At 41.1% G+C, this 27,645-nt stretch overlaps 2 protein-coding genes across 3 annotated transcripts in view; one reads left to right on the top strand and one right to left on the bottom strand.

The window, feature by feature from the left end:
* Positions 1-26,209, bottom strand: part of LOC4817281 (uncharacterized) — an 88,177-nt gene extending 61,968 nt beyond the window's left edge. Inside the window, exons 1-3 of the mRNA XM_001356275.4 lie at positions 25,956-26,209; positions 24,487-24,675; positions 740-1,701 (exon numbers count right to left, since the gene is read on the bottom strand). Of these exons, the coding sequence (XP_001356311.4) occupies positions 740-1,494 (755 nt within the window). The 5' untranslated portion in view covers positions 1,495-1,701; positions 24,487-24,675; positions 25,956-26,209. The remainder of the gene's footprint in view (positions 1-739; positions 1,702-24,486; positions 24,676-25,955) is intronic.
* Positions 5,258-11,326, top strand: LOC4816859 (cGMP-dependent protein kinase 1). Of its 2 annotated transcripts, none has more exons than XM_033379894.1 (10): positions 5,258-5,445; positions 6,939-7,010; positions 7,355-8,269; positions 8,424-8,587; positions 8,664-8,947; positions 9,006-9,175; positions 9,247-9,485; positions 9,554-9,871; positions 9,936-10,167; positions 10,225-11,326. In XM_033379894.1, exons 1-10 carry the CDS (start codon positions 5,341-5,343, stop codon positions 10,738-10,740), a joined length of 3,015 nt encoding a protein of 1,004 aa, XP_033235785.1. In that variant the 5' UTR covers positions 5,258-5,340; the 3' UTR covers positions 10,741-11,326. The 2 variants fall into 2 exon arrangements, with proteins under 2 accessions (XP_033235785.1, XP_033235786.1); XM_033379895.1 differs by having other exon boundaries at positions 5,329-5,445; positions 7,874-8,269.
* Positions 26,210-27,645: the final 1,436 nt, after the last annotated feature.

Below are 27,645 nucleotides of genomic sequence, written 5' to 3'. Positions count from 1 at the left end.
TCGGGACAAATGCACACGCTTTGCAGTCTTTCTTTTGACTGTTGGCTTACACATTCGTTTTGCACATTTTTGTACTTTTGTTCTTGGCTTTTTATACCCGATACTCAAAGAGAGTACAGGGTATGGGGGTGTACTAGACTTGTGACCAGTAGAACCCTCTCTTTCACACACTCTTCCTGGTGCACTGTGCGCCGTCTGGCGGTAGGAAGCCATACTAACTGAAATACTGATATCCGGTATAAATGTAGAGTCTCGGCCCTAGCTGCGACTCACAGCGTTACCGCTCGTCTTTTTTTTTGGGAAACTGCGATGCTTTTTATTGTTTTGCCTGGCTCTTCCCTGGGGATTTCAGCAGGATGTAGTCGTTTTTTGGGGCAACGAAGGACCTCCTCCACTTATTGAAACATTACAAATGTATGGCTCCCACTTGGGTTAGGTTGAAAGCCTCGAATCGAACCCAACACAAAAATGCAAAGCCGAAACAGTTCAGCAACTTTTCCAGTAGTACCTTGAACACCAAAAGGGAAACAAGATTGATGTGCCAGCAGTTAACAGTTTCAACGGCTAGCTGTCGGTGATTTTTGTAAGCCATATATCGTACATGGTACCGTATTTATCCTGAGCAGAAAGGAAACTCATTTCCCCCTCTATTTCCCTTGTCGTGCTATAATAGTGGCTTAAACAAGCTATACGCTCCAAATGAATGTCGTGACTAGTCTTGGGATAAACCCATACATACCCGTAGTCCGCGCTGGCATAGCAATCTCCAAGAAAGCGGCACTGGAGAGTGTTGCACTGCGATTGCTTCACATCGTGCTGCACCTCGTACGTAATGTTGAAGCCGTAGACGTCGAGCAGGCGATCCAGTGCCCGTAAATGAGTGCCGTCCAAGGTGGCCATCGTGAAGCGTATCTCCAAGTACTGGCTGTGGAACTGCACCCAGGATACCTGGGTCACTTCGTCCTCCGTCAGCGTGAAGACGCGGTGGGCAGGCACCTTGAAGTCGTCGGAGTAGTACATGTACTCGGTGAGCTTAAGGCCGCTCAGCACGTAGAGCTGTGTCAGGTAGACCACTATCGATACGTTTTCCTTCCCCTGGGATGTGGGCAAGTCGGAAGCATCGATTATCCATATGCATTCGATGGGCGTGGGGAAGCGATGGGGAAAGTTGGGCGTTTGAACGATGCCGTTTCTCGCCTTGAGCACGCCACCGCAGCCGGAACTGCCGTTGATGGTTCCGGCTAGGCGTGCGGGGCTGCCTTGACCCCCTGAACTGTGATCACCCGCAAAGGCGTTCATGGAGAAGTTGTGCTTGGCCGCCGAGAAGGGCGGCGGGGGCGGCAGCGGCACGGCGGGCAACGAGAACTTCTGCTCCATGCTGTACCGGGCATTCTGCTGGTGTTTGTCTTCCGTCTTGTGCTGAGGTGCCACTGGCAACAGCATCACCAGCAATATCGTCGTTGACAGCCCGACAAGTGTGGTCAACAGCGACATTTACTTGGCCTTTTCTCTTGCCCCTCTTTTAGTGTATTTCAGCTGTACTTTCGCCTCGCTCAGCAGAGCTATCATTTGCCATTCGGTCTAATAGGGACATGCGTGCAAATTATAGTTGTTTTTCCGACGGTACAGTTGTTGGTGTCGCAGTCGATGGTGCGGTTGCCCCGGCCCAGTTACTCATTGACATCTGGCCCATTTTTTCGACTGCAAGTGAGAAAAAAGAAAGATCAAGTCAAATTTTAGTTGAACCCATTTTGACAGCTGTCGTTTGCATTTGAATAACTGGCTCTCTGTCTCTCTGCCTCTCTTCCTCTCTTCCTCTCTTCCCGTCGGAAGAGGCCGCCCTAGAGCCGACCCGTATTCTGTCAGCGTGAAAAAGCAATTTGAAAATCCACTAAAACGGCCGCTGGAAACGGCGTGGTTCGCGGAGAAGCTGCCGGAGCACATCAATCATGGCTTCATGGGTGTCGTGAATCGTGGCCGGCCATAAAACAAAAACACAAAATGCTCACTTGCCCGTCCGCTTTTCCTTTCAACTTTCAAATTGTTTTCCCCTATTTCGTAGGTACATTTTTGGCCCCGTCCGCTAAACCTAAACCCTAAAAGCTCCTCCCCTCCTTGACTGGGGCAGGTTTTTCAGCTCTGATCTTAGATCTCTGAATCAGTTGGGCGTAAAATAATGATTAAGAAACGCGTACAAGTGGTGTTGGAGTGTTTTTCTAACGGTAGTCAACTAAAGCGAATCGGATATACAGCTTTAATCTTATCGAACTCAAATAAATGTGGGCGAAGTTCCAAAGCAGTGCAAACACGACGATAATTATAATTGGGCCGTCCTAATCGTGTGTGTATGTACATACATACATACGCATGAGTATCTGCACCCGTCTGTGTGGCATGTTACTTATAGGTAAATAACTTCGATAACCCAATCAAAATATTAAGTGCCAAATACCTTACGAAAGTGGCTTTCGAGCCGCTCGATACATAAATTATTCACATCTTGGGGAGCTGCACAATCTCTGTGAGTTCTGTGATGAATAGATTATGCAATGATATCTTTCTGTGGGTATGGAAATACCTCATGGGCTCCTCCCTCATGGTGCACACGCCACACCGTTGACTTTAAAGTGGTGCCAAAATTTGCCATCCGCTGCCTCAGGGGGGTGGAGGAGATGCCTGTCCGCGTTGCGACGTGTGTTAACAAGTTTAATCAAACGACAGTGTCGCCAGATACGTGCATACTTTAAGGCGTAACCGTCGACTGAAGACATGTTCGCCCTCATACGGTCGCAGCATATGAGCACATGTGAAGCCCCTGAGTAGGGGTGTATAAGGGTGAGTTTGGGTGAGTGAAAATGAGTTTTCCCTTGAAATTGCTTTAGTTACGCTTTCGAAGCATAATGAATAAAATTGTCATTGTCGGAATAGAACCGCTTACTCTTCAGAAAACTTTAATATAAATGAAATGTTCTCAAGTTGATTCAGGACGTCCTGGCATCCCAGAAATGTGTGGGCTGACCCGAGTATACCCCTCCTGATGCGCCCAAACCTGGACCACGCCCCTGCGTTCTGGGCTAAAAAGACCGTCTCGCGTTTAACAATGACGCCTGGCATACCCAACACTTCTCCATAGATAAGAACACTAGGCAGGCACTTCAACTGATACCGATAAACGTAAAGCTAGTCAGCCGTCGGTGTTGTCGCCGTTCGTGGCTACGCTGACGCTGGCGCTGGCGCTGGCTTCGCCGGCGTTACCGCGTTACCGCGTCGAGCAAATTGCCAATTTAAATTGTCCACATTAAATTAGTCGAGTTATCAGCTTCCACGGCGGCAGGTGTGCGGAAAGTGTACGGATCGGGCCGTAATAAAAGCTTCTTTTTTCGCCGCTACGCATTACGCAGCCTTGAGGTTTTGAATTGACTGATTCCGACTACCGCAGCATGGAGTGGAACTGTTTCTGTGACAAACTGTAAAAAGGTGACCCTTCCTCTCAAAAGTGACGCGATTATTGCTTAAATAGTTGAAATACGTTATTTTTGGTAATTCTTTAATGATATGACTAATTCGCGGGTGTGCTCAAGTGTTTTTTGGTGAAAAATGTGAAAACAACTCAAATCCTACAGATAAAGTGTGTAAATTACATTGATCTCAGCTGTTTACTATGGCAGGATACGGAGTGTGTGCAGTTGAATACTTTAATTTGTGTCAAAAATAAAAACCCAGCAAATATATCAATCATCTTCAATTTCCTGATATCGATATCTAATCAAAAAGATATGGCTGATTGACATATTCTCAAACAATTCGTGGAAAACTTTGAGTGTTTTAGAAACAATTAAGTGTGGTGCTATTGAATCAACTAAGTTTATGAGTTTTGAGCTCCCGCGATTAGCATAATGGGTCTATCGCTTGGTAAAGCTAAAACAATGTGAATAACACTCCACTTTGCCCACACAAAAGGCTTATCGGGAGCACTTACGATTTCCTTGAACAAACCCAAACCTTGATCGTTCAACAAAAAGGCATATGCTTCAGCCGGAATCTAAACCTACAAAAAATACAAAACAAATGAAAAGGCATATGCTTTGGACGGGCGAAATTTAGCCATTCATTATGAAATGCAGTGAAAAAAAATCATTGAAGCAAGTGAAAACTAACACATCAAGAAGTCTGCTGATAAGAGCCAACGAAATGTCAATAAATTAATATAAATGAGTGACTCGTGACTTGCGGCTCTTTCGAGTCACTTCGGCCTTTCTCTGGTCGTTGGTGTTGTCGTTGTCGTTGTCGTTGCTTTTGCCGATGGTGCCGGCTGCGCTGCTCGTCGAAGCAAATCAACGCACGAAAAGTGAAGTGAAAATGTCCATGAGAACGAAAATACCCAGAAATTGTCATTTTTTGATTTGGAATATACATTTCTTGTGTTCCCAGCCATCGAGATATGGTCTAACAGAATACTCCACAGTTGGTGTATGACTAAACTAATAAAAGGTTTCTTTAAGTCAGTGCATTGGTCATTGGCTCTGGCCTACTAGCTATGAGTCGGTAATCCCTCAGAAATAACGCCAGCCCCAGCGTTGGCTCCTTTGCTTGGGGCCGGCCGTTCAGGGCATTTGATCTAGAGCTTTTAGGCAAACAATGAAAATCCCCCCGCATAAATAGAAAACAATTAAGCATTTTAAACGATAAGAGAAAAAGAGATAAAAGCCAGCAAGCATACTGATTCATCGCTGTAGACCCAATGCTGAACAAACTGAGGCGTGGACAGAGGCAGAGGCAGAGCCAGAGACAGAGACAGAGACAGCGGCGTCGGTATCAACAAAAACAGAGAAATCGGTAGCCAGACCGCCCGCCCGCCCTCAGTAGTAATTAAAGCAGCACCAGTTGACGATGCGCACATTTTTCGAACTTTGAAACTTTTGTTCTTCAAACAAATTTATCAGATACAAAGCAAGAGCGGCTTGGTTTTTTTGGGGCAGTTGATAAGCCAATGTGGTCAGCAGTGGATTTAGTCTAACGCTTAGATTCTTTATGCTAATGGTCTGCTGCACTTTCGGTTTTACAGAACCCTAGATAAGTGCGTGCCCGTATTTAATCAACAAAAGACCGAAATAAGTGCTTAAAGTTCTACCCTTTATGCTGAAATTGCCACCAAACACAGGAAATGTATAGCACAAGTGTAAGATGTGATGATTTATGGTTATGGTAAAATGATTGGAATAGTTAAAGTGTTTCATCTATAACATAACAGCAGGATTTCAGATAAAGTGATAAAATATCAACTAACCAGATAAACTAATATTCATATTTAAATAAAACAAATAAAAGGCAGGTGTCAATATGGCCTGCTTTCCTCGATTGTTCCATCATCGCAACAAAAACAAGTTCACTCCCGCCCAAGACGAGAACACCGACACGATACTCAACACGCACGATAGTCCGGTGGTGAGTTTCTGTGGGGCGCAGATCATGCTGCAGCAATGCTCTCGTCTGATAAGCCAAGCCCACTGATAAGTTGATCGAGTGCTTAATTGAGTTAATCGGGGCGGCAAGAAAATCCATAAATAATATTTAGCCAAGCGAATCGGCAAAAGTGTAGACAAGTGCAGATGTTGCGACTTCCAGATACTAACAGTCTTAGAATTATACGATATTAGCGTTTTTCATCAACGCAAGGCGTGTGCAAAAAAATACCAGATAGGAGATTCGAGTAGTACTTAGGACAGATATCGTTACTCTGACTGATCGGAAATACTCTCCCAGTTGAGGCAGACAGGGTATCGGACGAACAAGTACGATTGGAGCGAAACCTTGCTTCGCTTATCATTTATTTCACTGCCCATGACGTTCACTTTTCAAAATGGTTATCACACAAGCATCAAACACACAGAAAATCAACGGAAGCCGGGTGCCCAAGCACTCTTTGTCAGAAGAAAATACTTGGTGAAATATTTGCCAAATACCATTGAAATGATGGGCATACAAATTCCACCGAAACTTATTAGGCCCACTTCAAACGAGCTGGAAGACTGGAAGAAACGACACTTGGCTTAGTGCAATATAAGCGTTTTAGCAATGACAAGCTGGTATTAAATATGCAAAAATATGATAAGCATGCATACAAATACGAGTAGGTGTGGAGAGAGAGAAAACGCGCTGAGAAAATCATACCGGAAGCAGAAACTCATGCATAAATCTCCAGCAATGTGTATGAGTTTGGGCAGCTTGCAACCACTGCTCCAAATGACATATAAATATGCAGAATCCGTAGGATGCGTGGCTATCTATAGACATATCTGTGGCTGTCTCTGGGGGTAGACGCCCGAGAGGGCTGTCATGTTTTTCGTTGGAGATGGAGATGGAGATGGAAATGAACGTGATTGCACGCCTGACGCTCGAGCTATTCTAAATAACTCGGGGACGTTCAGTGTCAAAGCCGTTAGGAAAACATGAGCTCCACGGGAGGAATCCCGAGACTGTAACAATGTCTGTAGCGCAGAAATGTACCAAAGCCGTTGTGTAGGCAAAGCCCTTCCACCGACTTTAGCTGCAGTCTGTCCATGGACATTATCGGGGACTTTATCAGAGTTTTGAGCTTCCGTGGGAAAACGGAAAACACGTCAGAATGTCGTCGTTTAGATCGATTAGCATATCAAAGTCAAGCCAACCAGCGACTTGCGTAGTGGCAGGTGTTTATTTATGCCTGCTTTTGGTTGCCTTCACTCAAAGATAACAAGTAGAAGCTATTCGCATGAGTACACTGTATTTGAATCGATGATTCAACTTTTAAATAGGCTGTACATTCATGAACATCATTTTGAGTAGTTTGAATAAAATCTAGTCCAGCGAAAGTAAGGCTTGCCGCCCCACCGCCATTTCATTAAGCAGAAGAAGGGATCGGGAAGCAAAAGTATATAAGTACGGTTATAATTTTCCAGCAAATCGGCTTGTACATTCGGCGCGAGGAAAAGCCCCTTTACACGCCCATCGTTACGCCCAGTGCCAGTGAGGTGAGTGTCTCGTTTTCCACCTGTTCGACTAAATGTGCTTGTTTTCGTGAAACACAACTAATATTTGCACACTTGTATATGTTTCTTATACTTCCAAACGAAACGATGCACACAACACTTGTAAATACGTACGAACACTCCTACGCCATACACCATACACCACGCCAATGACGAATGCAACACCAATGTCCGCCACGGCCACGGCCACACTCCACGTCCACCTCCACACTCCACCTCCACACTCCGCCTAACCCGAACCACAACGAAAAACTTTTGCACCTTGTTGTTTGTCTTGGTAAATGTTTGGCGGGTGGTTGCTCTCCCCCACCTGGGCTGGGCTCCAGGCCAAGCTGCAACGGCTAAGACTGCAGCCCACGAACTCCTCCTCCTCATCCTCCTCGCCCAGCAGCTTCCCGCTGCAGACTTTGGCCGAAAACGGCGGCGAAAACAATACAAACAGCCTGCAGAGGCAGCCAAAGAAGTTTCGCTCCAACAAGAGCAAACTGCAGCCGTGCAAAAGGAAGGAGAAGCAAGATGACGAGCCGCAGGCGGAGGGAGACCCCGTCAATGGCAATGCAATTAATGTCACACGTTCAAATTCCAAATTAAAGCCAGTCAAAGAGCGGCGACCCACAGCCCTGCCCACAGAGGCGCCCAATATCGAGTTTGATGACGTGGAGGAGTCGGGGGCTCGGGCCAGCGCAGACGGCGGTGCCTGTGCCGATGGAGGCGATGCTGTCGACGGCAAGTCAAAGCTCGGAGTGAATGAGAATGGAATAATTGATGAGGTCGTCACGCCGTCGGGCACCACATCTCCTGCAACGGATGGGGGAAATGTAAAGTTTTTCATTGGTCATACACAGGAACTTAGCACAGACCAAGCAGATGATACCTTGTCCTGGCAGAGCAGCGACACCAACAACAACAGCAACATAAACCGCACGTTGGTTGGGGCAAATGGGGCACTGCCACAAGATCGGCCAGAAGGGGGAGGGCAGCAGCTGCTCGAAGCTCCGCCCAACGGCAAGAGTAGCAGCAATGTGTCACTCAATTATCTTACAAAGTGCAGTGGCGACAGTCACCGTCGACGACGTGCGTCTACCATGCCAGATATTAACATACCGCCTGCGCCGCCGATGCCTGCCGAGCTGCTGGTCCCCGGAACGCCTGTACACTTGCGGAAGAAACGGAGCGTCGAATGCCGGCAGAACCCACAAACAGACGTCAAACTAAGTCCTCCGGAGGCTTCGAATAATCAAGTAAGTAATGAGGAAGGTGGCTTCTCGGCAGGCGAAGAACTGCGCGGAACTGGAACCGGGACCGGGACCTTGTCATGTGGCTTTTGGTCCGCCAGTTTCTGGGCTTTGAACAAACATAATATTCTTTCGTTCTTGCCTTTGTCCACACTATAAGGAACAAATACCAACACCTTCGCGGAACAGCGATGGAGAGAAGAGCCGACTCACCGAACCATCGGTTCCAAAGGCTCATCGTGTGGAAGGTGGACTGATCTATGTCCGACCGAATTACCCCATTCAAGGCGACCTTCAAATCGAATCAATTACAAAAGACAAAGCGTAAGTGAAGTAACTTTGCTGAAACAGAAAAAACAAATAAAGTCATCGGTTATTGCCCAATGAATCCGCATCGCAGCACACGCAATCTCATACACATGGCCATTGAACGCAATGATTTCCTTAATAACCTAATGGACAAAGAGCGGAAGGAGATGGTTATCAATGCAATGGCGCCGGCTAGCTACAAGAAGAATAGTTACATCATCCACGAGCACGAGGAGGGCTCCGAGATATATGTATCCGCCGAGGGCCACTACGATGTCATACGTGCCGGACAGCTTGTGGGCAACTTTGGACCGGCAACCGTATTCGGGGAGCTGGCAATACTCTATAACGCCCCCAGGCAGGCCACCATTAAGGGTAAATAGTGTGTGTTTTCAGCCAGACCATTGTAGACCATTCTTCTCCTGTTACCTAGCTGCCACTGATGCCCGAGTTTGGAAAATAGCACGTGAGACCTTTCGAGCCATCATGCAAATCTCGGGTTCCAGGGAACGCGAAGAAAACCTTCAGTTCCTCCGGTCGGTTCCATTTCTGCAAGAGCTCGAGGAAAGCTTGCTCAACAAAGTTGTTGACCTCCTGCAAAGGGTAATATACAATATCTTAGCGAGACTCTTGTGCCACCGATCTATCGTAAAACTCTGCTTATTGCGCGGTAGAAATTCTATGAGACTGGCAGCTGCATTGTACGTGAAGGCGAGGTGGGAAACGAGTTCTATATCATTCGAGGCGGAACCGTTACCATAAAAAAGGAGGACGAGTCAAAAGAGGAGCAAGTTGTGGCAAGGCGCAAGCGAGGCGACTACTTTGGCGAGCAGGCGCTTCTGAATGCGGATGTGCGGCAGGCCAGTGTCTATGCAGATGCACCAGGCACTGAGGTCCTAAAATTGGATAGAGAGTGAGTTTCGAGCATAAAAGAAAAGAGCATAGAAAAGGGCTGGATTTGACGTTTCTTTCTTGCAACAGAGCGTTTATAAGCTATTTGGGAACTATCAAGCAACTTCGTGACAAGCCTAGTCAGCGGACCGAGCCCCATGGTCGCTCCAGTAACAAAAGCATGGAGTTTGACAACGAGCATGCCCAGATAGCCATCTCCGAACTGAAGAAGGTGGCCACCTTGGGTGCTGGTGCTTTTGGACGTGTGGATCTGGTGGCCTATGGCCAGCTAACGTTTGCCCTGAAAATAATCAAGAAGATCGAGGTGGTCAAGCAGGATCAGATCGAGCACGTCTACAACGAGAAGAACGTGATGATCAAGTGCCGGCATTCGCCGTTCATAGTGCAGTGAGTACTCGAGCATCTAATCACTCATTTTGCAGACTTCAAATACAGCCTTTTCCGATTGTAGACTCTACCGAACGTACCGGAACGACAAATACGTCTACTTTCTAATGGAGGCCTGCATGGGCGGCGATGTGTGGACAGTGATGTCGAAGCGGCAGTACTTCGATGAGAAGACCGCCAAGTTTATAGCGGGCTGTGTCGTCGAAGCCTTCGACTTTCTGCACTCGCACAACTTTATTTACAGGGACCTCAAGCCTGAGAACCTCATGCTGGGCACAGACGGCTACTGCAAACTGGTATTTTCAATCGAATTAATTTGTGAACAAATCAGCTCATTTCAAAATACTCGCCAGGTGGACTTCGGGTTTGCCAAATATGTTCGTCCGAATGAGAAGACAAACACCTTTGCCGGTACGCCGGAATATGTGGCACCCGAGATTATTCTGGACCGTGGGCACGATCGCTCCGTCGACTACTGGGCGTTGGGCATTCTAATCTACGAACTGCTGGTTGGCAAAACGCCCTTTAGAGGCGTGAACCAAATAAAGATTTATCAGCAAATCCTCAGCGGCATCGATGTCATACACATGCCCACTCGAATCCCCAAATCCGCGCAGCACCTGGTGCGTCATCTGTGCAAACAGCTGCCTGCCGAACGCTTGGGATACCAGCGCAAGGGGATTTCCGATATCAAGCGACACAGTTGGTTCGAGAGTCTGGATTGGCAGCGACTGAAAGATAAACAATTGCCTTCCCCAATAAAGCGACCCCTCAAAAGTTGGACCGACTTGCAATACTTTGGGCCGTCCGGCGTGGAAAACGATTATGAGCCGCCGGAAGAGTTGAGCGGGTGGGACGTGGACTTTTAGTGGCTAGGAATGTTAAAAGCGAACATTGAAGTGTAAAGTAAAGGCTTAAAGTATTATAGGCGTTGCATTTATGTTTCTAGAACTTTAAATTCCCGCTAAGTTATATAGGTATTGTTTAATTACGTGACGCTTCTTAAATTTAAATAATAAATGTATCTGGATAGATTTTATACACATTTCACTTAATGAATAGACCTAAGAGTAGTTTACATTAATTTTGTATAAACCGAGATACATCTTTTCCATTTAATTTCACCCACACGGTCGCTTCTGCTCGAAGTGCAGCAATTCAGTCATCAGCTCATTTGTATTCACGGAATCAATTAGAACAGCACACTTGTTTCCTTTGATATCGCCAGAACACGCCGACGAATAAACAAACAAATTCAATTAAGATGTTATGCTACTCTTCTCTGGCCGGACGGAACTCCGGCCAGAGTTACAGTAATACTAGTTTGTCCTTAACAACTGCAAATTAGCAAAAGACCCTCATATCTGTTCTCCACTGGAAGACAGACATTTTACCTATGAATGCAATGTTATTTGTTACTGTTTTCTCAATTAAATAAATAAGCTTGGTTCTAAAGCTGTCCACTTTCTCTTTGCGAAATTTCACAACAGCCTCAAATGGTTTCAGATTTATTAAGTTTCATGCTTTTACCAATTTGATTTCTATGAAACCATACAGTTTATTGGAGAGAGAAATAAAATTCAATTTGGGAGAAACGACGAGAAAGAAAAGGCTAAGCAGTAAATGTGCACGTCGAAGGAAGTTTATTAATCAATAATTTAACAGAAAAGCTGACGTTGCAAATTGGTCAACCAGATGGGAGAAAGGGAGAGAAGAAGAGGGAGGTGGCACGAAGCCCCTTTTCTCTGTAGACATTCGCACTCATTTAACAATTTTACGCTTCGTTTAAGAAGCGTAAGAGGGATTGGCAGAGAACTCTGAAGGGTTCATTCTACCGTTCCACCGTTCCACCGCTCCACCGTTCCACCGCTCTAGCGCTGGTTCTTAGATTCCCAGGAATTCTGTGTTTTCTGTGGGTCCAACCATTTTGTGGAAATAAAAAAGCATTTGCATGGCTTTCTTAGTTAACCTTTTTTCGCCAGCCGGTACCCACATCTCCGCTGAAAACTAAGCGCCAGTTGTGGCCCTCCCCCCGCCCCTCCCGCGCTGCTCCCGCGCTGCCAGTTGAGCGCGCACAGTTTCCCATCGGAAATGATGACATTTCGTCTAACTTTGTCGCCGCGGTGTGCAGTCGCATAGAAATGCTGTAGGTGTCTGAGAAGTGGCGTGGTCGTACATTGAGGAGAGTTGCGACAGCGGCAAAATGAAAATTTTCGCTTCCAAGGGAGCAGCGGAAATTGCTAAAATGTTCTTGGCTTCCCTTCGTTCCATTCGGCTTCGGAGCACTGTGCCGGGCGCCACGGAATTGAAATTGTGGCCAAATGTTGTCGCCATCATTTTTATTGATTTCCTTTACATACTTGTTGTATTTCATCTTTCTTCGCTTCGCTTTTCGCTTTTCTTTGCAGCTTTCTGCGGAAGGAAGGTAGCAAAATGTTATTATCAATTATCATTTATTATTGCGGGCCATTGTGAATTTTTTCGCTTGGCTGAATATATTTTCTTTTCCTCTGTCGACATTTCCGTGAAACTGTTTTCATAATATTGTATGTGCAGTTGTGTTTGCAGAAGAAGAAAGGGCTCCAGAATAAGTATCGAAATGGTACAACAAGCAGTGTACAACTACGAGTATCTGTGAGTATTCCGAGCCCTTTGAATGAAACATAGCCGACGGAAAAGCCCTTTGTAATATAATATACCATCTCAGTCGGGCAAACAACAAGTCCGAATACCTAATATATGCATGGCGATACATGCTGATAGCTGTTCAACAATTTTTCATTGCTTATATTGTACTTCAAGCCCGCACTTGAGAAAGTCCTTTAGGTCCCGACCGTCCCGTCCCGTCCCGCGCCGTCCCGTCCCATTCAATAGAAATGCAAATTATATTCTGGACTTGCTGCAAGCCCCAAACTAAAATTAGACCCTAATCAATGGGACTATTGTTTACTTTGCTCACAGAAGCAGACCGAAAGGGCAACATTGCTCATATCCATAGGCCCATACGCACGGCACCCGAGAAATTACATATTTATTCTGAGTATCGGCCCGGGCTGGCCCTTCCTTTTTATTTTCCACCGAAAATTGTTTGGTATTTTGTTTTCGCCAATCGGGTTGTGGCGTTCGAAAAACACACGGATACCGTATAACTTCCTAGGTACACATTTGTTGTTATGCGAGATGTTTTTGATTTTGAAGTGACCAAAATATGTTCACAAGTTGAGTGCTTGCGTTGAGTTGAGTGGGTGCCCTGAGCATATAAGTATCTACAACTAGAGTCCCGAAACTAGCTGAATGAGTGCCTGTGCAATGGGACTCCACAGCGAATCAGTCTTTTTTCTGCATACAAATTACAAAACAAATCACTACTGCTATTTCCCATATGCTGCAGCCATTTCCCAAAGGCCTCACCGCTTGCCGTTTTCTGTTTAAAAACAAAGTGCTATGTATACAGTCGCACATTCGAGTGTGATCACCCTGGGTGCAATTTGGGTTCGAGAGTTCAATAACGATTTGCAGAAGGTCCGACACAAGCACACACACACACACACACACACACACCCACACAGAGCCGTCTCCAAGGGAACAGTCGGTCCGAGTACGTGCGTCCCGATCAAATAAGCCTGCCGATGCCCAGCACTGCCAGCAATGCCCAGTCCAGCTCTGAGCACGTGTGGAGCGGTGTAACAAGAGTAGCAATTATAAACAAGGACAAGAACAAGGACAGGGGATGGCATGTCCGGTGGCCACTCCCACGCCGCAGCCCAATATAATCAGCTTCGGTCGAAAAAATCTGTTTACAATATTCACAATTTTGTTTGTATCTCATATGTATGTAAGACCTAAAACTAGAAGTTGACTAAAAGTTTATTTTTATGCTGGGAACAAGTTAAATTTGCATATTTTTTGTCAGGTTTTTGTCCCTTTTCTGATGTTTCTTGCTGTTGGCCAATTTGTGGCCGAAGGAGATGCTCTTAGAGATGGTTGGGGGCTCGCCGCTTGCCACATAAACACTTCTGTGTTGAATACAATGAATAATCAATGAGCTTTGTCTTGCCTCCCATTGCCGGCCGAGTTGCCTCTGGCCCAAGGACCAGCAGCCACGTAAGTTTTCCGGATCCTGAAATGCTGAGATGCATGCTTTTAGGAGTAGCTCTTAGGCAAAATAGGCTTATGCAATATTTGTGCGCCAAGTGCGCTGTGCGCCCCTTTGCTCTTATGTAATATTTATTAGGGACTGGAATCCACCTTTTTATAGAAAGTGATTACCAAGCTTAGGTTTTTCGATGAAAAATATGTGAACAGATTAGTACTCGTAAATACTCGTACTGCTAAATCAGGATTATGCTTCAAAAGGAGATTTCCCAGAAGAAACTGTCACCGAAATCTATGCAGATGCAGACATATCGTAAACACGTACATATGTACATGCCTACATTTATTCAGGCAAAAATCACATTACCACATGCTGCTCTTGTTGGAATCAAATTATGTAATTTTCATGAGCAGCCCAAGTATGCAAATATTTGCCGAGCTCAAACATTTGACGAGCTCCACCGACAACGCCAACCTTTTGCCACTCGACATACAGAAGGAAAGCAACAACAATGAGTTAGCCGGGCAAAAAGGTCGTTAGATTGTTAACAAGTTCATAAAAAGACGCTGGCACACATACAGTCAGACACACACACACACACTTATAGGCGAGCCGAGCGCAAGGACTGCCTAAATACTATACGACGCGTCTCGTTGCGTATTTACAGAGCACTTTTTCCGTTTTTGCAGCAACAAAAATGCAAACAACACAGTGGTATAGCAGCATAGAAGCGGTGGAGAGCGGAGGAGAGCGAAGGAGAGCGGAGGAGAGCGGAGAGCGGATAGCGAGAGCGTCTATGAATACGAGCATAAGTATAAGTATGCGTGTGTGCACAACAACTGAGCGGGGCACGGAGAGAGCTCCTGCGGTTGTTTGCATTAGGCAATTGATGTTTATTATTGCTGTTGGCGTCCTCGACGACTACGACTGGGGACGGACTCCTGCTAGCGCTTTGTTTGCATTTGCCGCTGCCGCTGCCGCTACCGCTGCACACGGCCAGGCATCGCGCGCAACAGTTAAAGTAGCTTTAAGCAAATTAAAGCCCTAATGATTGCATCGCGTCCTGCAGCCCAGGGCTCAGAAATAAGGCTGCGTGCTGCCCCAGCACTACTTTAGAAATAGTTTGCCAACAGCAGAAACTAAAATCAATTGGAAACAGCACTGAAATATCTTAATATTAAATGCCGCTTCATGGGAAGGCCTGGGAGGCCTGGGAGTCCTGGGAGGAGACCAAAATTAATTAAATTCGAACAAAACGGGAATTATTAATTATGTGTTTTTTTTTGCAGCTTCAACTTTTTCATTTTATCAATTTAATTTTCAATAAATTTGTTTTATTAGGCTTGCATTGAATAATTGATAATTAAAAAATGTATAATTAAATATCCATTGTAATGTTCTTTTAGAACGGCCTATTGCCAATGTTAAAGTATTCATAATTTATTATCTGAAATCGTAATATAAAATATGTTTTTATGCACTTGTTTAACCGAATATTACTCAGCACATATGTGCAATCCACCTGTTAAAGGTGCTTTCTTAGTCCTTATCCCATTGTGGATGCTATCCCCCCATCTCGTACGACTGTAATTGCCACATACAACTGTAGCTGCCACCCATTGTTGCATACATTCACACCGTACACTGTCCGCACCGCACCGCACCAGTGAAAAAGGGAAACTTTTAATTAAATTGAAAATATTTATTCAACATTTATGGAGACAGCAACAGTAAAGCCGAAATTGCTCTAAAATATTGAATTATTTAGAGGTACGTGGCGGAACGCACAAGTGTTAATAATTGAAATACTCCTACCAACGGGAAAGTACCAAAGTTTAAAAGAAAAACTTGTAAAGCAAATAGGCGGAAAACTTTTGGCGGTGGCCAATTAATAATGAATCGCAGGCCAAAAGGAAGACGCCAAATCAACGTCCAGCGACTAATGATGCGTCCCACTTATCCAAGGGAACCCAGAAACCAAAAGGCAACGGCCACCACGTGTAACAACAAATTACCGCCGTAAAGGCGAACGACTTGCCAGATAACCAGCGACCCTGTACGGAAGGCTAAAAGTGGCCAACACGAAGGTAAAACGTTTCTTAAAACTTTACCCAAAGGTCGTTCCACGGATTTTGGCGGGGTCAGCGCTTGATTGAGCACCAGAAAACCTACTACTATTTCCCAACCCGGAATGGTTAGCAATTTTTGGGTATACATTTTCAGCTAGCATACTCGTATATCCATATTTTAGATAATTTTCTTTCCTTTTCTGCCTGGGCGTGTAATTAAATTGTAAAATTAAGTTTCCACAGAACGGTATGCGGGGGGGGGGGGGGGCGGTCATGAAAAGAAGAAAGGAAGGAGAAATTGAAATTTCCTTTTCCCATTTGGGTCTGGCAATGTGGTTGTTATTGTGCCTGTTTTTGCTCGTGGCTTTCACATTTGGCTGATTCGCTAATAAATTATTGTGAGCCTGTGAAAACTTTGCCAGTGTAAAAAAACGATTCTCACAAAAGGCAATGCTTTATGTTGCTCCTGCGATGTTGTGTTTCTTTTTTGGTCTTATTTATTACTAATATACGAAATATGGTCGATAATTTTCGCTTCAGCAACGCCGCATTACCTAAAATCCCACGAATGGCATAAACGCAATTAGATAATTACTTGTTTGATTAAGTATTCAGTAAGTGGGAAGATTGTATTCTCTACTCTATTCTCTGAGGACTAAAGCCGTGCAGAAACTACTACTTCTTTGAGTCTATTTGTACCTTGTATGTTAGAGTAAATAAACTTAGACCTCTATGCTTGAGAGTGTGCTCAATTTCGTGTACATACTCCGCCTCTACTTAGAGGACGAACACCTTAGAAAACACAGTAGAAAACCATTACCATGGTACTCTTAAACAAAAGTGCTGAATGTCCTTTTGCTAGAGAAAAAACACCATAGACGGACAAAACTTCTTTTCAGCGCTTAACCAAAATTGCTGCTTTATTACGTGTTTATTGATATTTATGGCCCGTAACTAAGTTGAGTTCTTTAATGTTGTTCAACGTGCTTGATTTATGGTTTCGCCTAATGGCTAATCTTAGCACTGCAGTCGGTTAAGGGCTCGTAGTTTATTTATAGACTAATTGCCATGATATTTTCATACCCATTCGAATAAATTAAGAGACTTTTAGCCTTTGCTGAACTGAAAAAAGGCTTGCAATAATAATTTAAGAGACCGTGTGCTGTTGACGTTGATTGCCTATTTAAATCATCATTTGATAACTGACTAAAACTGATTGCTGACTTTCGAACTGTCAAGTGGCTGAATGGTGGGCACTAAGCGATAAAAAGTATAGAGCATAAGGAAGGAAATATATTGAAAATACCCTCGCCACCTACACGCACAGACAGTCGAAAAAAGGCAGAAAAGGGCACCGGTTTAGGCCAACACAAAATCATGATGACATGCTATTAAATCAATACGAATCAAGTCGAAGACCTAAGCACATATGGGGGGGCTGGCCCATAAAAATATGCTTCCATTCCATTTGTAAACAAAGGAATTTCGTATTGCTTATACTTATTTTAAGGCCTGCCAAAAAATGCCCCGGCGATGTCCTTATGCCACCACTGCCGATCAATCAACAAAAAAATCAAGCGCCGAGTGCGTTAAAAACTACATTAGATTATAGAACTCAGATTGTACAAAGTCTGACTTGAAACGGACTTAAAAGTTATAGCTAAGTAGTGGAAAAAATGGCAACAATTTAAGCCAATAGAGACGATAAGTCGACAGAGAGAGAGAGAGGGACGATAAAGACAACCTTAGCTATGCCCAATAAAATCAGCAATGTGGAAAATGGTCAAAGCCATTCATACAGCTCAATGGAAAACTGAAATTATATATTAAATGTTGAAAAGAGGACGAAAGCCACCGCTGTTTCACGCTTCAATGCTGCTTTCTTGACATCTGCGGGTCCCGGGCGGGAAAGTGATAAGCTTTGTTTCATTCCCGGTTCCATGGGCTTCTTTTTGTTGACAAGACAATTTGCAAGATACACATACATCTGTACATCTGTAGGCCAGGCAGTCACGTCAGAGCCTTCAGAGGCTTCAGAGCCCACAAACTCACACAACATACTCGTACGAAACCAAATAAAATATTAATGCGGTAGATCAAAGCGGCCATACCGTAAAACTTACAAACACATCCACGCATAAAGGCACCCGAAAAGTTTTATTTTGTTTTTTTCTGCGTTGATCCAAAAGTCAATTTATGGTTTTCCACCCGCATAATTTCATTTTATTTGGTTGTTTCTCTTCTTTTTTGGATTCATATGAGTGAATTATGTGAAAGCGTGTATTTCCTAACGTTTCTTCCAGACGTCGTACATTTTGTTAAAGTAATTTTTCTCATTCATTCCTCTTTTTTGTTTGTGCGAATCTTGCAAGTATAAAAGCACACATACAAATATTTAAAAACAAAAAAATATTGAAAATAAAACAACACGGCGTATCGGGTATCATAAAACATACACATACTCCATACATCGATGTTGTGGGATGAGCTAAACTGCTGACAGCACTGACCAAAAACTAAGTCATCCGAGCCATTTATCAAAAATAATAGCCCAGCAGATAAAGCGCGCAAAACGGCTACAAAAAGGTGGCAACAAAGTAGAACCTCTCTGGCAAATGCAAATAACAACAAAACAAAAACGGGGAACCATCTTTGGCGAAAGAAGTGAAAGCCCCAGTACCTGCTATCTGGGAAAGTACTTACTAAATAATAGCACTAATTTTACAGTGGCAGTGGGTCCCCGCTAGTCGAAAACTACCTGTTTCCAGGAGTCTTAATGTCAGGGAGTGTCGGATATATTTCACCAAGTAAATTCTTTTAAATCTCATGTACAGTGCCGGACTTAAGTGCTGGCACAGCAGTAGCTTTTCAGTTAACTGCTGTTTTAAAAGAGGTTTTCCATCGCGATTTTCAAAAGAAACATAATTTAATCCGGTAAACAGATCAATTGTCTAATTTTTATAAGCATTACAATTTTTATACCCGATAATCAAAATGAGTATAGGGGTATATTAGATTTGTGGTGAAAATGGATGTGTGTAACGTACAGAAGGAAGCGTTCTCGACCCCATGAAGTATATATATTCCTGATCAGCATCAATAGCCGAGTCGATTGAGCCCTGTCTTTCTGTCCGTCCCTAACAGCGCCTAGTTCTCAAAAACTATAAGAGCTAGAGCAACGACATTTTATATCCGAACTTCTGTGATATGTCACTGTTACAAGTATATTTCAAAACTTCGCCCGCCCACACAAAGGGCGAAAATCTGTGGAATCCAAGCCTTTAGAAATAGGAGATAACAGAAAACCCAGAATCGTAGAGGAAAAATAATAATTATATAATAAATGTTTTGATCCAAAAATAATAATTATTTAATAAAAATCAAGAATAACAATTATACAATAAAAATCAAGAATAACAATTTTACAATAAAAATCAAGAATAACAATTATAATAATAGTTATTCAATAAAAATCAAGAATAACAATTATAATAATAGTTATTCGATAAAAATCAAGAATAACAATTATAATAATAGTTATTCAATAAAAATCAAGAATAACAATTATAATAATAGTTATTCAATAAAAATCAAGAATAACAATTATAATAATAGTTATTCGATAAAAATCAAGAATAACAATTATAATAATAGTTATTCAATAAAAATCAAGAATAACAATTATAATAATAGTTATTCAATAAAAATCAAGAATAACAATTATAATAACGATTATTCAATAAAAATCAAGAATAACAATTATAATAACGATTATTCAAAAAAATCAAGAATAACAATTATAATAACGATTATTCAATAAAAATCAAGAATAACAATTATAATAACGATTATTCAAAAAAATCAAGAATAACAATTATTCAATAAAAATCAAGAATAACAATTATAATAACGATTATTCAAAAAAATCAAGAATAACAATTATAATAACGATTATTCAATAAAAATCAAGAATAACAATTATAATAACGATTATTCAATAAAAATCAAGAATAACAATTATAATAACAATTATTCAATAAAAATCAAGAATAACAATTATAATAACGATTATTCAATAAAAATGAAGAATAACTATTATAATAACGATTATTCAATAAAAATCAAGAATAACAATTATAATAACGATTATTCAAAAAAATCAAGAATAACAATTATAATAACTATTATTCAATAAAAATCAAGAATAACAATTATAATAACGATTATTCAAAAAAATCAAGAATAACAATTATTCAATAAAAATCAAGAATAACAATTATAATAACGATTATTCAAAAAAATCAAGAATAACAATTATAATAACGATTATTCAATAAAAATCAAGAATAACAATTATAATAACGATTATTCAATAAAAATCAAGAATAACAATTATAATAACGATTATTCAATAAAAATCAAGAATAACAATTATAATAACAATTATTCAATAAAAATCAAGAGTAACAATTATAATAACGATTATTCAATAAAAATCAAGAATAACAATTATAATAACGATTATTCAAAAAAATCAAGAATAACAATTATAATAACGATTATTCAAAAAAATCAAGAATAACAATTATAATAACGATTATTCAATAAAAATCAAGAATAACAATTATAATAACGATTATTCAATAAAAATCAAGAATAACAATTATAATAACGATTATTCAAAAAAATCAAGAATAACAATTATAATAACGATTATTCAAAAAAATCAAGAATAACAATTATAATAACAATTATTCAAAAAAATCAAGAATAACAATTATAATAACGATTATTCAATAAAAATCAAGAATAACAATTATAATAACGATTATTCAAAAAAATCAAGAATAACAATTATAATAACGATTATTCAATAAAAATCAAGAATAACAATTATAATAACGATTATTCAATAAAAATCAAGAATAACAATTATAATAACGATTATTCAAAAAAATCAAGAATAACAATTATAATAACGATTATTCAAAAAATCAAGAATAACAATTATAATAACGATTATTCAATAAAAATCAAGAATAACAATTATAATAACGATTATTCAATAAAAATCAAGAATAACAATTATAATAACGATTATTCAATAAAAATCAAGAATAACAATTATAATAACAATTATTCAATAAAAATCAAGAGTAACAATTATAATAACGATTATTCAATAAAAATCAAGAATAACAATTATAATAACAATTATTCAATAAAAATCAAGAATAACAATTATAATAACGATTATTCAATAAAAATCAAGAATAACAATTATAATAACAATTATTCAATAAAAATCAAGAATAACAATTATAATAAGAATTATTCAATAAAAGTAAAAAATAATAATTATTCAATACAAAATCAAGAATAATAATTATAAAATACAAATCAGAAATTGGCATATATATATAGTACGGGTATGTAGAAAATACCGCATATATGTACGTACATCTATATGTACTTATGTACGAGAATTTCCCACACGTACATATGTTGCGCACATTTTCGAATGGTATTTTTTCCGAAAGAACTGTCTATACCTTCCCTGAAAAGGGTTATTTTGACACAGTTTACCCAGTTGTATTCCGTGACAATTACGTAATCGCTAGACTGTACGGAGGCGATAAGAATTAAACCAAGCGGACGGAGTTCGAGGCATTGTAAGCTGCTTACTTGTATTACAATGAACCATTTATACCGCAAACAAAAAACCAACAAGAACGATGTAGTCTGCTGGCCTTTTTTCTTTTTGGCTAAGCTGTGGTTTAATGTCTCCCTTGATGCTTCACACTCCATGCCACGTTTAGCTCCTCAATGGTGCAAACTATCATTTAACGACCAAATCCTCAAGGAATACTCAACCAGAGTTAATCTACAGGTCTAATGGAAATTGATTTCCTAAGCCTCAATCAGCTAACTTTGTATGCAGATTTTCTTGTATTGCCTTTCAAATTATGAATTTACCAGGGAAAAGATTTCAGAAAATGCACTACTGATTAAATGAATGCCCCAAAGGCATATAACTTGTATGATAATAAACTATGCAAATAAAATTGGTTATTCGTATAATTAGGCTCGTCTGTAAATGTGAGGCATTCCAAGGATCGATGACATGAATTAAAGTATCTTCACCCATCGATTTCGTACTTTAAGCAACTGATTTAGAAGACAGTTAGATAGAAGAGGGGATAAAAGGATACATATTCCATTTGTATGGAATTCGCCAAGTACATTTGCACACGAATCCAAACTAAAGTCAGCCCAAGCCCAAGCCCAAGCCCAAGTATTATTGTTTTACCAGACGTGAAACGCGTATTAATAGTTGGGAAATCTTTAAGGAATCTCCGAGCATAGCAACAGCAAAACAAGAGTCAAAAACCGTCCTGTGCGTCAGCCACTCGCCTGACATACCAAATAACTTCACTTATTGTCAGTCTCTGGGGTTTGCTGTAGTTTGTGCTGAGGCCCAGACCAGGGGGCCACAGTACGACTACCCTAGGAACATTTAGATAATGTGTCAAATAGGCAATGAGGCATCAATAATTCTTAACGCGTTTGTGGTTCAGTCTGTTTGTTTTGAGCCTCACAGAATTTGGGCTTCTCTTATCGAATAAGCAAAACAAAACGAGGCTTTCTGAGTCAAAACAAAAACTATTTCCTTAGCTATGGCCATGCCGAAAGACTGGACTATGGTATTTTGATTTATGATGCTACCCGCCTGCCACACAGCAAAATATCTTCAATAGTTTATTCCATACCTGCATATTATTACACAAGAGATTATTGTTTGGTTTCACGTGCCCCGCTTTTTGTACCCCCTACTATAAATAAACGTAAACATGTTCGTTGGTCCTTCAGACAAAAATAGGAAGGACATATTTCAAGGGAAACAATGAAATTGCCTGCCTCTGACCTGCAAATACTTAGCCGATAAATCCCATATTGGTATTTGATGTGGCTGTACTTTTATGGATGCAAATTTGGTTGAGCTTTTGGCTTTCAGGCTTATGATGGGCATGAGATCTGTGGCCTCTGTCGCACATCGCTGGGAGACTAAATTCGTGCTTCCTCCGTGAGAGGCAAATATTTACTAGCCGTATTGGTCCATGCCTTAAAAGCCGGGCAAGAAAACTTTACAACTGGAAACTGAAATTGCCAATGTAACCGGAGTTTTGAAGTTCTTCCTAAGTGATGTCATAAGCAGTCAACTCACAGCTCTGCCGGCCCTGTCATATTTGTGCGAAGCTTGGCCAACTTTTCCAGAAAACTTTCATAATGCTAAAACGGACCAGGGCGCAACACATAAATTGAAATACAAGCATACATATGTAGGTGCATTTAGATACAAGCAGCATTTAGAAGAATATACACACATATGTATGTATGTGCCTACATTCACCCTCAAGCCTACGACTGGAAGCGAACCTTAAACTTCTGAACTCCCAAGCGTATTCCCTCGGAAATATTTCTCTTAAAGTGCTTGGATTCTGTGCAACTTCCTTGGGCACACAAACTCAGAGTGTGTTTCATTATTTCTTTAATTAAAATGTATGCACGTTGAATGGGATATCATCGATTACATTTACAGCGCACACAAAAAAAGAAATCAATGTGTAAAGTCTCTACTGTTTGCTTTATTCCTTCAGAGGACACCAAAAAGTAGAGCAAAGCAAAAGCCAACGAAATAAACTTCCAGCCGCAAATCCTTGACAAATCTGCTGCATTGGCTTTGGCGGCCGTCCGTACAAGATAAATCTTTATTGCCTCATTTTGCTTGAAGTTGATTCTATTTTTATACCCTGCCGAGGGGTGTTTGAGTTTTATCTGAAAGTTTGCAATGCCCAGAAGGTAGCATTTCGGCTTCTAAACTTTCAGGCTAGTATACGCACAATATGTACATAGTTTCGCTATCAAAACGCCCGGAAGGATATATAGACAAGGTATTTGTATTTGTTTATCAACATTCGAGTGTGTAAGGGTATTCAGAAGTTTAGAGTTTTAGAGCTTTCTCACGAATGTACTTAAACATTTTTCATTTTATTCTTTTATTATGTTTGCTGACCTCCTCGGTCCTTCACTTTTTGTTTGCCGAACTAACGGTTCTTGTGTCAGTGTCTCTGAACTGCCAAAAAGTCAAGGGATCAAAGATAACATGACTGATGAAAGGCCAGCAGTGAAATCAGTTACAAACACATCACCAGGGCTATGTGAAAGTAAAAAAAAAAAACCAACATTTTCAGTAAAAACGTGAGATATTTACAACACAGAAAATAGGAAAAAAGGATACCAACACTTTTTGCATGAAATTGCGACATTTAAGTTAATATTTAAAGTTTATTTCAATTCCAGGTTGCAATAGTCAATTGGAGGTTCGAGAACAGTGAATACAGTTTATGAAAACAAACGATGAACAGTACAAAATAAAGCTTACTACTTACGTTACGGCACGTTCGAAGGAAATGTCTCCATGTGGCATTATCTAGACAGCATCGCCATCGACAGCCATCTTTCGATCTGTTCTGTTATGCGCCGGCGGTGAGTACGTCCTTGCTTCTTGTTTTAGAATCACTTTCTATATATTTCTTCGTCTACCACTTTATCGATTTAAATAATTTTATTGTATCTCACTGATGAAATTATAAAAGGAAAACGGTAACATTAATCTCCGGATTACGTGAGTAAAACTGTTATCTAAATCTTATTGTTGATATTTTGCATATTCACTTGGTATACTATGCAAATCCCCTATATTCAAATGTGTAAAATCATGGCCATTCTTAGTTTCTTATTCTTCTATTCTTAGTTAGTTAGTTGGTTAGAAACTTGACAGTTTCAACTTGAAATATAGCTCAATCTGGCCTTAACAAGCAAAACTAAAGACCAGAACTCAAATATAATGCCATGCTACTATTTAACGACACAAACCACACAAAAGATAAACTTTTCAGACATAAGTTTTCAGTATTATGGGTACCACAAAAAAGTTGCAATATAAACTAAAAACAGTACAATTTTTTGAAAACTGTCTGAAAAATGCGCACATATATTTTCAATGGTGAAACGATGTATCGCTGCGACTGACAGTTTGTAATAAAAAAGTACGCGAACGAACACAAACATTCGCCACAGAACAGGACCAAGGAAATGGCACGGTGGCTCTGGATGCCAGCCCGCACTGGGCGCGCAAACCACTGATGTACAAACAATAAAGTTCAAGGATATTACAAACACGAATTCCCCCACACATGTGGGCTTCACATGTGCTTAAATACATACGCGTACTCGTATTAGAATCTTTTTCATGCTTTGCGGTGGCACAAGGCCTGCGATGGGTCAAGTCGCTCCATGTTGACTTTGGAAGACCCAGTTAATGGAGCTCTGCTCCGCGTCTAGTGTTTGCCGTCAGCCATTTGGCAAATTTTAATTATGCTAATGCGAAACACAAGCAACACCCACATACGCGTATTCATACATACATACTTTCATGGTTTCTATGCTGAAGGGTAAAAACCTCTTCTTTGACTTGCGTATAAGGAAGTCGTTAATGATTTGGCCAAATCGCACTTGACAGCAGGTGCTTTGTTGCCGTAGCAAGATAACACGTTTCCCTACTTTTTTGTACTTTCCCCTTTTCTCACTTAAGTCATCTTCCAACGTATCCGGTTAATAGTAACAACTATGGTTTCAAAAGATTTCCATGATAATTGGAAGCGAAACTGCTATAATTAGAAAGCACAAATCTTTGCAGCACTACACTTGTGCCTACTGCTCACTGTTCAACACTAATTAAAGGAATCAACCACACTAACCAGATCGGAAATCATAGGATTTAACTTCTTGGACGCGTCATAGGCATAACGTTTCAGTTATTTTAAAACAAAATATTGCGAGATAACCATCAACTCACATTTGGTTCAGTTATAGGCCACAACACAATTTATTCGCATGTCTAATTTGGTCTGCGAATGTATAGCCTGAAGCACAACTATCACTCTCCGGCAGAGGAAGTGATATATTCCGTTAATCGCAAGCGGCCCAAAGTCGCGCGTCGCAAAGGATTCACGGTTTATGAGGGAGAAGAATTTACAATCCGCAGGACGACCGCACGAATAGCCAGACACCGAACTTTTGAGCGTAGCCTCAGCGAGAAAGCGCAACAGCATCCCAATTCGCTAGACAGGGTTGTATTACGATACGAGCCGAAACGACTGCTTCCGACTCGTTCCGAACGTTGCTTCGGCTGGATGCTGTATAGAGAACAACATTTCGCTCTCTCCTCAATTTGCAGATACAGCGCCTAGAACTATGTTACAGGCCTTGTGCCCAACAAGAGAGCCGAGAGGTTGCTCACTCGTTCAGTAGGTCATCGTCTAACAAGTACTACGAGTATGTGGCCGCATGTGTGCGAGGCACATTAGCACACACTGTCTATGCTCGGCATATGCCTTGCCGGCTTTGTGGATTACTTTTTGATTCAATTTTTGATTTTACCCATCCATTTACGTTATATTGATTGAACTGTGCAAATTTGCTCTCACAGTCAGTTTCTCGGGGTAATTTTTGGTTGTTATTGCATATTCGCGTATGTGTAAATTTTTTATTGGTGGTGGGGAAACGCTCTAAAACATTTTAATGTCCGGGCGTCGCACAACAAATCGGCGTATCTCGACTGGCCTTTTATGCAAAACATGTATTTTTTAAAACTCTTAAACATGCACTAAAGTTGGAAACTTGAACGTACTTTTGACTTTCAACCGACTTCAGTACAGCTCTTTTCTGGCACAGATGTGGCACGGGGTAAACAGTTACAAGACATCATAGCCATGCCGTCGCTTGGATGGCTGCCTGTACAAGACGTTTACGACCGTTTGAATTTGACAGATTTCTTTTATTAGAGCGACTGACAGCAGCACAGAAGGCAAGCGGCCATGCGTGATAAATCCAAGCGTGGCTTGCAGCCATTGTGGTACAAGTACGGGAAATATGTTATAAGAAGAATTTAATAGGAACAAACCGCAACAGGGACAGTCCAGAGGCAATTCAAAGTGCGTATTAAGACGTCATAAAACGTGTTATGCACTTGAGCGCATTTAAATCCTAAAAGGATGGTAAAGAAATCCCTATACCACACTACATATATTCTTTATATGTGCATAACCGATCAAATCATTGTCCTAACACTTGTACTACATCCTTCACTGCAACTTGCCTTAATGGTAATGGCAAATGTCCCCACAAGTTTCAGGTTGTCATGAAAGCCGTTTACCAAAAAGTAGTTCGACATCCAGAGTCAACTTGCCAATTCATGCTCCCCGTCGTCAATTAAGTTTAATTGCCTGAACGGCGGAAAGCCACAAGTCCAAGTACTTCAAATATGCATACAAAGTGAGCGCAGAAATCACCAAAATGGGCCCCGCTTTCTGGACCCATTTAACAATCAATTTATTTTGCCATACTTTTGGCTTTGTGTACCCTAAAGCCTTATACTCCTGCTGTATTACAAAAAGTTGCCAAGTGCTATTTTCCGGCATAAATTTATAAATCCTGCAAGCTCGTTGAATATTCATTCACGTTTCAAGTGCAGAGTTAGATATGAA

This window comes from Drosophila pseudoobscura, chromosome 4 (genome assembly GCF_009870125.1).
Source record: "Drosophila pseudoobscura strain MV-25-SWS-2005 chromosome 4, UCI_Dpse_MV25, whole genome shotgun sequence".
Taxonomy (NCBI): Eukaryota; Metazoa; Arthropoda; class Insecta; order Diptera; family Drosophilidae; genus Drosophila; species Drosophila pseudoobscura.
The sequence above is the reverse complement of the archived record's forward strand: the minus strand, read 5'-3'. Positions and strand labels throughout refer to the sequence as shown.